The 12,857-nt window shown below is 28.1% G+C and overlaps 1 protein-coding gene and 2 non-coding genes across 3 annotated transcripts; 2 read left to right on the top strand and 1 right to left on the bottom strand.

Annotated features, from left to right (window-relative positions):
* The first annotated feature begins 5,379 nt into the window (after nucleotides 1-5,379).
* On the top strand, nucleotides 5,380-7,721 carry LOC117917071 (8-hydroxygeraniol oxidoreductase-like). Its single transcript, XM_034833298.1, has 7 exons — nucleotides 5,380-5,467; nucleotides 5,600-5,742; nucleotides 5,880-5,917; nucleotides 6,495-6,897; nucleotides 6,991-7,227; nucleotides 7,343-7,501; nucleotides 7,587-7,721. The coding sequence occupies exons 1-7, from the start codon at nucleotides 5,380-5,382 to the stop codon at nucleotides 7,695-7,697; spliced, it is 1,179 nt and encodes a 392-aa protein (XP_034689189.1). The 3' UTR covers nucleotides 7,698-7,721.
* A 2,814-nt stretch (nucleotides 7,722-10,535) lies between these two features.
* TRNAC-GCA lies at nucleotides 10,536-10,607 on the top strand. Its single transcript has one exon. It is a non-coding gene; the product is annotated as a tRNA-Cys (tRNA).
* A 2,103-nt stretch (nucleotides 10,608-12,710) lies between these two features.
* On the bottom strand, nucleotides 12,711-12,784 carry TRNAV-AAC. The gene has a single exon. It is a non-coding gene; the product is annotated as a tRNA-Val (tRNA).
* Nucleotides 12,785-12,857: the final 73 nt, after the last annotated feature.

Here is a 12,857-nt window from a genome sequence, read left to right as displayed (position 1 = left end):
GTGTATATATTCATTCTTGATTAATGAAAAAGTGAAGTCATTGTTTCTTAATAATCCTCTCTCTACTTCAACAATTTCTTGTTAAATAGGGTATTTATTTTTTTAACTATTTTGTTAAAATTAATTTATTTTCAGACTTTAGTAATTTGTTTATTTTTTTAAAACTTATTATTTATTTCTTTAATTTAATTTTTTTTTATTGAATAGAAAAAAAAAATTATATCTTTCCTGAATGCTAAAAGTAAACCATCATAATTAGTAATTATTGTGAACTTATTGATTTTTTTTTTCAACTTTTTAATACTTAATAAAAATGCATTATTTAAAAAATAAACAACTTAATACTTAACACTATTAAATACTATTTAGTTTTAAGTTCTATTTAAAATTAAGTAAAAATATACCACCAAATTGTTTTTATTTATAGTGCTTTCATTATTATTATTATTTTAAAGAAAATCAATTATGAAGCTTTTAACTTTTATTGAACTCATTTTCAAGTGGATTGTAAAATTTTGAAAGGTGATTACATTATTATACATTTATTTTAATTGCTTTAGGTTTTTTTAGCTCTTCCTTCTTAGGTGGCAAATAAAATAATTGATTAAAGAACAATTGTAAGGTAGTTTACTTGCCTGTTAGAGTAAGGTCGCATTGATCGAATAGATGACTAAGGCTTAGAACTGAAAGTAATTTAACTTGAATACGAGTATTGGTCGCAAATCAAATAGAATAGGTAATTGTTCCATTAGGAGCTCTTGTAAAATTTAAGTAATAGGTGTTGGATAAAAGACTGTGTTAAGAAGATTAATGAAAAAGATTTGTGATTTTGATTTCATGATTATAGTTTTTTTATTTTTGAGAGAATGATGAAAAATCATTGTAATTTATAATACGTGATTTGTAATATTGTTGAAACTTTCAATTGCTTTACATCCAAGGCTTATATATGATTGTGAAAATAGGAAAAAAAAAAAAAAAAGATTTTTAATGGGCGGTTAAAAGCCACCTATTGTGAACAAGACTCCTCACACCCTATGTGTTGCATACTTTGAATTATCATTGTAATACTGTTTCACTAAAAAAAATATATCCAAAAAATTAATATGGAATTGAAATAGATGAACAAATTGTGATCTTAACATGCCATAAATTTACCAAATTTATATTTATAAAGTAGAAAATTTTATGATATCTCTATTAATGTAGTATTTTAAAATTTTGGACTATTAATTAATATAATTAATTTCAATTTTAAGTCATAATTTTCAAACTTATTTGGCAGGGCTATGACAACCCTACCTAATGGATTGCCAGTTTTTTTTTTCCTTGTATTATAAGAATTTTTTTTCATATTAGTAAACACATTTTTGGTATAAAATTTATAAAACACTTCATATTGTTTAAAATATATAAATATAAATATATAGTTTTTAATATACACGACAAATAGGTTACCCATATTTTTTTTAGGAAAGTGAAATTTGTGTTTGGAGAGGAAGAAAACCCTTGAACCAAGAAAATTACAAATCTCAAGTCTTGTTTTTTGTTTCAATTTTTTTATAGAGTTTTTTTAACCAAATACGGAGATAAAGAAAAATGAAGTTTTAGAAGGTTTTAGAGACTTCATTGGTTTAACCAAATCTGTTACAAGTTCTAGTAAATTATGGTTAAGAGAGATCTGAGGTGACACTTGATGTGGCAGCTACCATGTAAGTCTATAGAAGGAATTTTAATTTTTTTTGTTACACTATCAAGCTAAAGATTTATTTTTTATTTTTTAATTCTTAGTTTAGAAACAAATATATATATATATACTCTACCACCTTTTTAGCTATTCTACATGGACCGAGTATATGGTTGTGAATGCCAACTACCTTGTCAAGATTGACTCCAGAACAACCCTGTCAATGCTAGCTTCCTCTCATGTGGCTTTACCACTAGGGCAGCTTGGAAAGAGGCTAAGGTTGAAAAAGGCTCTAGTATTGCAGTTCTAGGTCTTGGTGTTGTTGGATTAGGGGTATGTATTGTTAAAAAGCATGACATGTATATTGAACCCAAATTATACAAGTTTAACATTTTAGGAAAATTGGTAGTTCAATATGTATTTCATAATGTCCTTTCCTTTTTACACTTCAAGGCTTAAAAGATTGAAGTCCTTAAAATCTAATACAACTTCATATGTCAAAAATGAGCAAAGACTATTTGTATTAACATAATTTAAAATGTAGGTGATAGAGGGGACTCAAAACCAAGGGGCGGCTAGAATAAATAAACAAAAATGAAAGAAAGCGTGAAGTGAGAAAGACTTTTGGAATGATTGATTTTAGAAATTCAAGCGAATCCAATAAACCTATCTCAAAACTAGCTTATGAGCTGACAGAAGGAGAGGGTGTGGATTATAGTTTTGAATGAATTAGAATTCAGTCTTTGATTAATGAAATACTTCAAGCCACCAAAGTGGTACATCTTTGGATTCATATAAATGTAAATCATGATATATTATTACATACTAAATTGAAGTTATCATATTTATACAAGTTTCTTCTTGGATGACTTCATCGAAATCAAGGAAAAGAAATGTTGATATCAATTGGAGCGGGAAACAAAGAGAGCATGGACATTAATTTTTGGATCCTCTTGCTTGGAACAACAATAAAAGGATGCCTCTTTGGAGGGATCAAAGTCCAATCTGACATCCCCTTAATAGCTAAAAAATGCATCAATAAGGTTAATGCTTTGACTTTGATTTATTTACTACAAAATGTTACCAATCATGATAAAATCATAATTCAAATTAATTTTACAATAATTTTGGAGAAAACTAAGTGGGTTTCTTTCTTTAACTCATGAAATACGATTAGAAGAAATGAAAAAAGCATATGAGCTTTTTAAACAACCAGATTGTGTCAAGATTCTCATCAAGATTTAATTGATCTCAACAATAATTATAATACATCCACATATTCATCTTTGGATTGATAGTTACATTCCTTCTTCAATGGCAATTGGCAAGTGGCCTAAGCATTGAATCAGAGAAGCTTGCAAACTTCAAGATTAGAACCCTTTGCATCTCAAGATGTTATGTAATTCTTCATGTTGTTCATTTTATAATGCCATATAGAAAAAATATCTATAAGCTTCAACAAATAATTTTTTAATAGCAAAAACCAATTTTATTTCAACTATATTTTATTGTGAAGTGTTTGACATTCTCTCATATATGAAGAATGCTTCTCATACAACCATTGTCATCTCTACATACATATCTAGTGTTACCTTGGCGAGTTCATACATGACATATAACCACTCTAACTACATCTCAGTCTAACTCTTTTTTACTAGTTTAAAATAAATTTATAGATATTAAGATTATGTTTGGTTTCTAAAAAGGATCGAGCAAAGAAAAAAATGTAATATATATTTCTTCTATTTGTTTGTGTTAAATAAAAATATGAAATAAAATTAAATATAATTAAAATTAGTTAAAAATCTATAAATTTTTAAATTATTTAGTTTTCATATGTAGTAGTTAAAAGTAAGATTAAAAAAGAATATACAAACAATTTATTAAATTTAAATCTATTTTTTTCTCTTCAAAATTTAAAGTATACATTGGTGATAGATATAAAAAATAAAAAATAAAAATTTGTCATTTCATGATTATAGATTTGTGATTGTCGAAAGAATGATGAAAAAGTATTATAATTTATAATATGTGACCCATATTAATAAGACTCCTTACACTTATGAGTTGCATATTGTGAGTTATCATTGTAATAGTTGTTTAATTAAAAAAAAATCTAAAAAACGACTATGGACTTGAAATAGATAAATAAATTGCATCTTAACATGCTACAAAATTACCAAACTTATATCTATAAAATAGAAAATTAGGGAAAATGGGTTTTGACTCACTAATTTAAAAAAATATAGAAAAAGGATCCAACTTTTATAAATTAGTTTTATCTTCATCCATTTAAAAAAATTTAAAATATATGCACTTTTTCATAAAATAAGATAATTATTTCCTAAAATACCATTTTAATTAATAATATTAAATAAAATTATCAAAAAAATTAATTTATCCTTTTGATTTGATAAAAATATATTACAAATAAATATATTATAATTTTTTTATTATATAATATAAAATACAAATCATTCTGAAAAAATTCTCGAGGATCTTTAAGTGATAAATAAAATCTTTATAATTCCATAATTAATAGTGATTTTATATTCATTTTTAGTTGACATCAACAATAAAAAAAAAATTTAAAAATACAATGAAAACTAAAATACTTAAAAATTAAATACAATTGAAATAATAAAAAAAACTAAAAACTAAAATATAATTAAAAAATAAAAATTACAAATAAAATATTGACTCTTATTAATTTCTAACTATTTCTGTGTTTTAACCAAGTGAAGTTAATATTTTATTTTTATATTTTTAGCTTTAAAGTTTTTAAATTTTAATGATCCCAAATTAGTTCTTACAGTAAAAAAAATTGTCCAATGTTATCAACTTGATAAGTAAAAAGGTAAAAAGGTCATTTGAGATAATAATTATCTGACTATGAAAAAACGCATATATTTTAAAATATTTTTAAATAGATGAAAATAAATTTAATTTATAAAATTTAGAGTGTTTTCTTTTATATATATATTTTAAATTAGTGAGTCAAAACTCAGTTTTTCTTAAAGAATTTTATGACATCTCTATTAATATAATATTTTTAAATTTTGGAATATTAATTATTATTATTAATTTCAATAATTAATCATTAAGATTGATTCTCAAACCTTTATAATGTAAAAAAAATGATATCATCTCTCTTATATACTAATAATGAATCAAGTAATTACTTTTCTTTATTTTGTTTTAGGCATCCGAATGTATTATTATTAAAGTGTCCAATTTTTATCACTTTGTATTAACAGTAAGACAAAGAAAAAAATAATATCAATTCAGATGTAATAAGAATTTTTATTTTTGTTTAATATTTCTCATTTTATTAAATAGAAGACAAAGGATCTGAATTATTTTCCCAGCCATTAAATAGTACAGCCAACTTGCTTTATTTGGCCTACAAAGGCCATGACAATCATACGTAATGGATTGCCAGTTATTTTCCTATTATAAGATTTTTTTTTTTTTTTTTGCGTATTAATTAAAGATATTTTTGGTATATAAAATATAAAACACGTCATATCGTTTCATTTAATTTGTATATTACCTTTTATTTTGTCTTTTTCCATTTTCTTTCCTCAACAGTCAACACTTTTCGACGTTCCAATCGAGCCTTAAGATCGTCCGAAGGTAGAACCTTATATCTACGTCCTTTCTCATCCTTTTCCTGATAAATTTACAGGAAAATGTCGGTATCGTCCCGCTTGTCTCCTGGGCAGAGCGATATCCCCACCAACGTCGCCGCACGGCCCAATGAAGTCATCACATGCAAGGGTAAACTTCCGTTTCATGTTTCATCATTTAATTTTCTGATCTCACACTCCTTCCGAAAAGCCTCTGAATTTGTGATCTATGGGCTGCGGCTTCTGGGTCATTGATAATCTGATAGTGTATGATGTTTGACAGCGGCGGTGTGTTGGGGGCTGGGGGAGGCGATGAAGGTGGAGGAGATACAGGTAGAGCCACCCAAATCGTCTGAAGTTCGGGTTAAGATGCTGTACGCTAGTATCTGCCACACAGACATCTTCTACTGCTCAGAACTTTCACTGGTGAGAATTACTCAGAAAACGCATTCCCCCATGAAAGTGTAGTTTTTTTTTTTGTGGAAATATATCATGTGATTAATTTTTTTCTTTTTTCTTTTGGTCTCTTTGAATCCTCATCGTTTGTTTGTGTTTTATTTCAGCCTATGTTTCCCAAAGTTCCAGGACATGAAGGTGTTGGGTAATTTTTCTGTCTCTCACCTCTCTTAGAGAAGATTTTTTGTGAGGTTTATGTCAAATATTGATCAAAAGGAAAAGAGAAATAGGAAGTGTAGGTGCTTCCAATAGATATATTGCAGAAATGTGTAAATTGTTTTGGTACTTGGAATGGTCTCTTATCAACAATAATGAAGAAATATATTAGGTTGAAAAATTTATCATTTTTCTATTTCCTTTTTGAAAACAAGAAAAATGCTTTAATGTGTTTTAGAAATTAGAATAATTTATTTCTAAAAGTAATTTTATTATCAAATATATGTGTTTTATGTGAATTTGATTTTTCTGGGTTTTGAAAGTGACAACCAAATCATCAGTTCAATTTCCTTTGAATTGGTGTGTCCACATAAAAGTGGAACGGTGGAGATGGGGGTAATTTGGAAGCAACCCGCTAGGCCAAACCTAGTAACTAAAGGTGGCGACCCCACTCTCCGTCCTTGCTAACTTATATTGTCTTTTCTAGTTCTTATACACTTGTTTTCTATTTGAAGTTTGCTAAAAGTATGTTTTGAAGGAAAGCCTAAGATTCTTTGTGAATGCAGGGTGGTGGAGAGTGTAGGAGAAAATGTAACAGGTTTGAAGGAAGGCGATGTAGTAATTCCGACCTACCTAGGGGAGTGCGGCGAATGCGAAAATTGTAGGTCACCGAAGACCAATGTATGCCTTAAGCACCCTGTAACTTTCACTGGTCTGATGCCCGATGGCACTTCCAGAATGTCTATTAGAGGGCAAAGGCTCCACCACATTTTTAGCTGCTCCACATGGACTGAGTACATGGTTGTGAATGCTAACTACCTTGTCAAGATTGATCCAAGGATAGCTCCCTCAGATGCTAGCTTCCTCTCATGTGGCTTCTCCACTGGATATGGGGCAGCTTGGAAGGACGCCAAGGTTGAAAAAGGATCAAGTGTTGCAGTTCTGGGTCTTGGTGCCGTTGGATTAGGGGTATGTATTTCAGGCTATCTTTTCTTTTTTACCTCACAAGTCACAACTACTAATGTGTAGCTAGCTAAAAAAAAATACAAATTCTAATCACAGGTGCTACAGGGGGCCCGAAATCAAGGGGCAGCTAGAATAATTGGCATAGACAAAAATGAAAGAAGGCGTGAAGTGGGAGAGGCTTTTGGAATGACTGATTTTATAAATCCCAATGAATCTAACAAGTCTATCTCAGAACTGGTAAATGAGTTGACGGGAGGACAGGGTGTGGATTATAGCTTTGAATGCACTGGAATTCCGTCTTTGGTTAATGAAGCACTTCAAGCCACCAAAGTGGTACATCTTTGGACTTGTATATATGAATGCAAAATCATGTTCTGTTCACACTTACTTGGAAGTTAGTACCATGCTTAAAAATTGTCTCTTTCTATGATGTTTTCATGGATATCAGGGAAAAGGGATGTCGATGGTACTTGGTATAGCAAATGTCCCGACCGTGGACATCAGTTTAATGGCTCTCTTGTCTGGTAAAACACTAAAAGGATGCTTCTTCGGAGGGATCAAAGTCCAGTCAGACATTCCCGTAATAGTTGACAAATGCATCAATAAGGCAAGTTCTTTGGTATTATAACTAACGAGTCACCTAAAAAATCTGTTCAAGTACTTTGACTGAGCGGGTTTCTTCTTTCCCGCAGGATATTCAACTTGATGAACTTTTGACTCATGAAGTTCAATTGGAAGACATGAACAAGGCATTTGAGCTTTTGAAGCAGCCAGACTGTGTGAAGGTTCTCATCAAGATTTAATTCATCTCAGCAATAATTATAATATGCTCTCCTATATGTACCTTTGGATTGGTTATTATATGGATTCTCTAATGGCCATCAAGCCCAGGTATACCGAATAAGACAAACTTTCAAACTTCAAGATTAGAGTTCTTTGCAAGTCAGGTTGGCCTGTAATATTGTAATGCTACTGATGTTCAGGCTTCCAAGCTTGAAAACGTAAACAGATAAACTGAAACTAATTAGAAATTTATGGTCGTCAGAGAAAGGTTTTGCCATAGACCAAAAGCTTCCACTTGTGTCATGTCAATCCAGAATGATGAACCCCCCTTGTGGAGTTGCGGGCAGTTCTTGATGATGAGAAGTCTACCAAAGGTAGAACACAACCTGTGTAAAAAAGGAATTTGGTGCAGGGTTCAAACATATGTTGACATGGTATATTAGTAGCAATATTTGTCCTAGCTATAAGTTAATTCTTGAAATTTTGCAGACTATCATAACAAAGAGTAAAATTTGGGTGCTCTTGAGACTAATATATTAGCAGATAGAGCTAATTAATAGCATGATTATCCTGTGAAAAGAGAGAGTGGATAAGGATTTGAGAAGCAATATTGGTTTTAATGCAATCTCAAGGATAATGTTTGGAAGCAACTGTTCCAAGTTTGAAAGGAACTGAAATATTTTCCTAGTGTGGAGCTCTCATGAACCATTTGACAAACCCACCATGACCATATGCTCAATGCATTTGGTTCCTCACCGTTATGCACTTATTCATCCTTCTTATCTTAAATCTCTTAATTTGGAGAAGTAGAAAATTGCCTCTAGGTTCACCTTAATAATCTTATATCTCCAGGAATCAGATGTAATATATCCCACTAAGAAAAACTGGAGGCATATGGGAATGGTGATGGAAGCTAGTAAGTATGCCTCCAAGAGCTTGACACATATGTTCGTTCGGGGACGGTGCCAGCAATGGTGAGCTCAGCTGCTCAGACCGCTCAGACCTGAACATCATGGTCCACAACTACAAGGAAGTTCACCTTTCTGCATTTGAAGTCGGCGTCAATGCTGCACTCCGGGGTTTATCGCCACTGGCTTTGGCAAGCTCGTGCCCTTTGAAAAGTGTGGGCATGGAAATGATAAAAGAGACGCACAAAGAAAATAATCAAACACATGTACTAATATGAGTAAGGATCCACACTAATGGATGATTTTTAAAATTAAGTAAATCGAATTTTTTGACATGAGTAAGTTTCAAATTATTTTTAAAAATTAATAAATTTTAAAAATTAAATTTTGTTTGATTTGAAATTCATTTATATGATAAAAAAATTTATAAAAATATAATTTATATATTAATAAAATCATTTTAAACCGGTTTTAGTATATGAGTTTCTAATAGTAATGATTAATATATTTTTTTAGTTTTGAATTATTTTTTAAAATTAATAGATTTATTAATGATTCACATACGTGTAAGTTTTGTTTGATTTGAAGTCTATTTATATAGTGAAAATTTTGAAGATAATTAATAAAACCATTTTATGCCAATTTTGTTTATAAATTTGTGAGGTTAGTTGGGATAGTATTTGAGTTTTAAATTATTTAAAAAAAATTATTATATTTATTAATGAATGTAATGTACTAAATCTTGTTTGATTTAAAATTTAGTTACCTAATAAAAAAAGTTATAAAAAATATAGTTGTCCGTAAAAAAGAAATTATTAAAATTAGTGACAAGTTTTAGTTTATAACTTTTTAGTATTAGTGAGATCAATTTTAAGTTTCGTTAATAATTTGTAGTATTAATTGGATTGGTTCTTAATTTTAAATTATTTTAAAAAATTAGTAAATCTTATATATCAAGTGTCATTTAAATTTGTAATTTATTTGTCTCATAAAAAATTTAGAGAAGTAAAAGAAAGTTTAAAAAATCATGTATAATTTAAAATTAAATCATAATATTTAAAATTATCGATATTGATTCATGAAAAGATAACGAAAGAAAAAACAAACCGTATTATATTATATATATTTTTTTTCTTAAGTATAACAAATAAATATAGAATTATAATAAATTATATTCAAATTTTGATATTTGATTATTGATTTAAATTAAAAAGAAAAATATAAGGTAAATGAAATTCATAAGAAGTAAAAATGAATCAATATGTGTTACAATACTTATAGCAAATCTTATAGAGTGTTTGTTTTTTAACTTTTTATTAAAAGCAATTTGTTTTAAACTTTAGGTTATTTTTTTCTACCTTTTTATGACTTATTATAAAAATTTTGCTAAATAAAAAAAATCAAAATATTTGAATTTTTATACATAAAAAAACATGTTAATTTTTTTGTTACTTTTTAATACTTAATAAAAATAAAATATTATAAAAACAAACAACTTAATATTTAACACTATTAAACATTAAAAATTTATTTAAAATTAAATAAAAAAACAAACAGCACCTCTCACCTTAATCTATATTTATATCTATTTCTTGTTTTATTAAGTTATGATTACATTCATTTCCTGTACATTGCCAGCTATGTGTTTTTATAAGGAATATAAGGTATATAAACTTTTAAATTAATAAATTATTTATTCAATCCCTGCAATTTAAACATCCCATCCAAAGCCAGCCAAATCAAGCTCGAATTCAAAATTTTTCAACCCACTGTGAGCTTAGGTTGAATCTGGGTTGGCTTCCTTGAAGCTGTAAGCCTGTAACCCTATTTTTAGAACGTGGCACCGAGTCATGGTTGAACTTTCCAATGTGACCAACTCGCCGGTGGAGAGTGGTGGAACCAGCCAAATGCTAACTTTCTTTTTGGAAATTTTTAAAACCTAGACTCAACGGGTCCATAGCTCAGTGGTAGAGCATTTGACTGCAGATCAAGAGGTCACCGGTTCGAACCCGGTTGGGCCCTATTTTATTAAAGTTCACATAATTTTTTGCAAATTATATTATGGTTCAATTATTAAATAAATTTCAAAATGGTATGGTTGGTCCATGTTTTCCATAAACTTAGAGAACTTCCATTTCATTCAAGTTCACACAATTTTTTGTAAATTATATTATGGTTCAATTATTAAATAATTTTCAAAATGATATGATTGGCCCATGTTTTCCATAAACTTAAGAGACTTTCCGGTTGTGTTTGGTTCAAAAGAAAATGAGAAGGAAACAAAAAGAGAAAAATATAAAATAATTTAAGGTCAATAAATTTTGCATATGCTACTTCAAATTCATTTTCCTTAATTCAACTCTTTTATTGGAAAATTAAGTTATTTGAATATTAATGAGTTTCTAATTAGTTTTAATTGTATTTGATTATTTTTACTATTTTTTATAATAAAGTTAAATATGAGAAAATCATTTTTATTAATATTTTTTTTCTAACTAGTTAACATAACATTAATATTTTGTTTAATTCAATAGTTTTTTTAAGTGAAAATTTTATTTTTCTACCAAAATTGAAAATTATTAAGGTATTGAATCGACACTTATCGAGCTCATCATTTCAATTGTTAAATGTGTGTTATGAAATCTTAATCGTTCATTGATTATTTGATAAAAATACAAACATATGAAACAAATATACAAACATACAAATGAACGAGACTCGAGTATAAAGTCATGAGACTATAAAATATACATATTAATACTTTTTCGAAATCTATCAAAAAAGGATCTTTTTAATATTATAGTAAGACTCACTAAAATCATATGACCTCATTTTAGCTACATGTTTATATGACAAAGTCTTTAAGTTCAATATTTTATATAACCTCATTAGAAACATTAATAAAATTGAAACAAACTTTTGTTAATAAGTGTTAGATGATGTTTGTTTATTGGCTCAATAAAAAAAACCAAAATAATTAATTTTTTCTATTTAATTAAAAGTAACATGTTGATATCAATTAACATAACTAAATTTAACATATTTATTATAAGTTTACTTTAATTACATTCATTAATATCAACATATTACTTTTACCTAAATAGAAAAAATCAAATATTTTAACTTTTTTTATTCAACCAAAAAACAAATATCATTTTAGTCTTCAAAACTAAATTTTAATTAATCATATAATAGACTTTATGGGGATAGATTTAATATTATATTAAAATAATATAGTATATAAATACGCTATTTTAAACGGGACACATTAAAGTTTACATCTGCTATTTTTCAAGTCATACACTATAATTCTAAAGATAAATTTATAAAATAAATATATTTTTTTACTTAGGTTTTTATTTTAAATTTTATCAAATAATTAATAAAATACTTCCAATAACAATCATCACTAGTGATTTAGTACTAGTTTTTAATACTTGGTTTTAAATTTTATCAAACAACACCCCGTCTAATAACACTAAGAAGCTTTCTTATACCATTTTTAACTCCTTGAGATAGTTACAATAGGTTATAACACTCCTTGTTTATGTTCATAGATTTTGAGAGATGACAAATGAGATTTAGATAAGTACGACTAGCTTATTAACCATGTTACTTCTAAGGGTGGCAATTCATGTAGGTGAGTCGTGTTTGTGTCATGTAATTAGATTAATCAACATGATTATTAAATGAGTCAATTATGGTCAAATTGTTATGCAAGTTAATAAAAAAATTACCTATTTATTAAACGAATTATACAGATTAATACAATTTTGACCTAGACCTTATTATACTCAATCGAACCTGTAAAACCCTATTGGATTTGAGTATTGTTAACAAATTATATCAAACTTTCTCAACCCTACTATAATCTAAGCTACTTGAGACACCTTTACGCACCTCAAAAGTTGCTTGAAACTTTTTCATGTATCTCAACATTTCTTCGAGCACCTCTAAGTTCTCCAAAAGCTTATTAAAATTGCTTAAAACATATCTAAGTACTATTTGAAATGCATACAATGACAAAATTTATTTATTTATCAAAATTGAATTTGATAACTTTTAAAGGGGAATATAGATGTTGTAAAACCTTTTTTAGTTATGGGAAAAATAGGACCAAAGAATTGGCGTCGCCCGGACTTGAACCGGAGACCTTCAGTGTGTTAGACTGACGTGATAACCAACTACACCACGACACCAGATATTTTTTAGGCTTAAAACATAAATATTTAAACTCAATACGAGTCACCGTTTCATTCTTGTAATTTTTAC

This window comes from Vitis riparia, chromosome 6, assembly GCF_004353265.1.
Source record: "Vitis riparia cultivar Riparia Gloire de Montpellier isolate 1030 chromosome 6, EGFV_Vit.rip_1.0, whole genome shotgun sequence".
NCBI lineage: Eukaryota > Viridiplantae > Streptophyta > Magnoliopsida > Vitales > Vitaceae > Vitis > Vitis riparia.
Note: the sequence above shows the minus strand (reverse complement) of the source record. Positions and strands in the feature narration are given on the sequence as shown.

Coding starts and splice junctions, on each gene's coding strand:
- LOC117917071 (XM_034833298.1), top strand. CDS start 5,380: ATGTCGGTATCGTCCCGCTTGTCTCCTGGGCAGAGCGATATCCCCACC. Junction 5,468..5,599: donor TGAAGTCATCACATGCAAGG/GTAAACTTCCGT, acceptor GATGTTTGACAG/CGGCGGTGTGTTGGGGGCTG. Junction 5,743..5,879: donor ACTGCTCAGAACTTTCACTG/GTGAGAATTACT, acceptor GTTTTATTTCAG/CCTATGTTTCCCAAAGTTCC.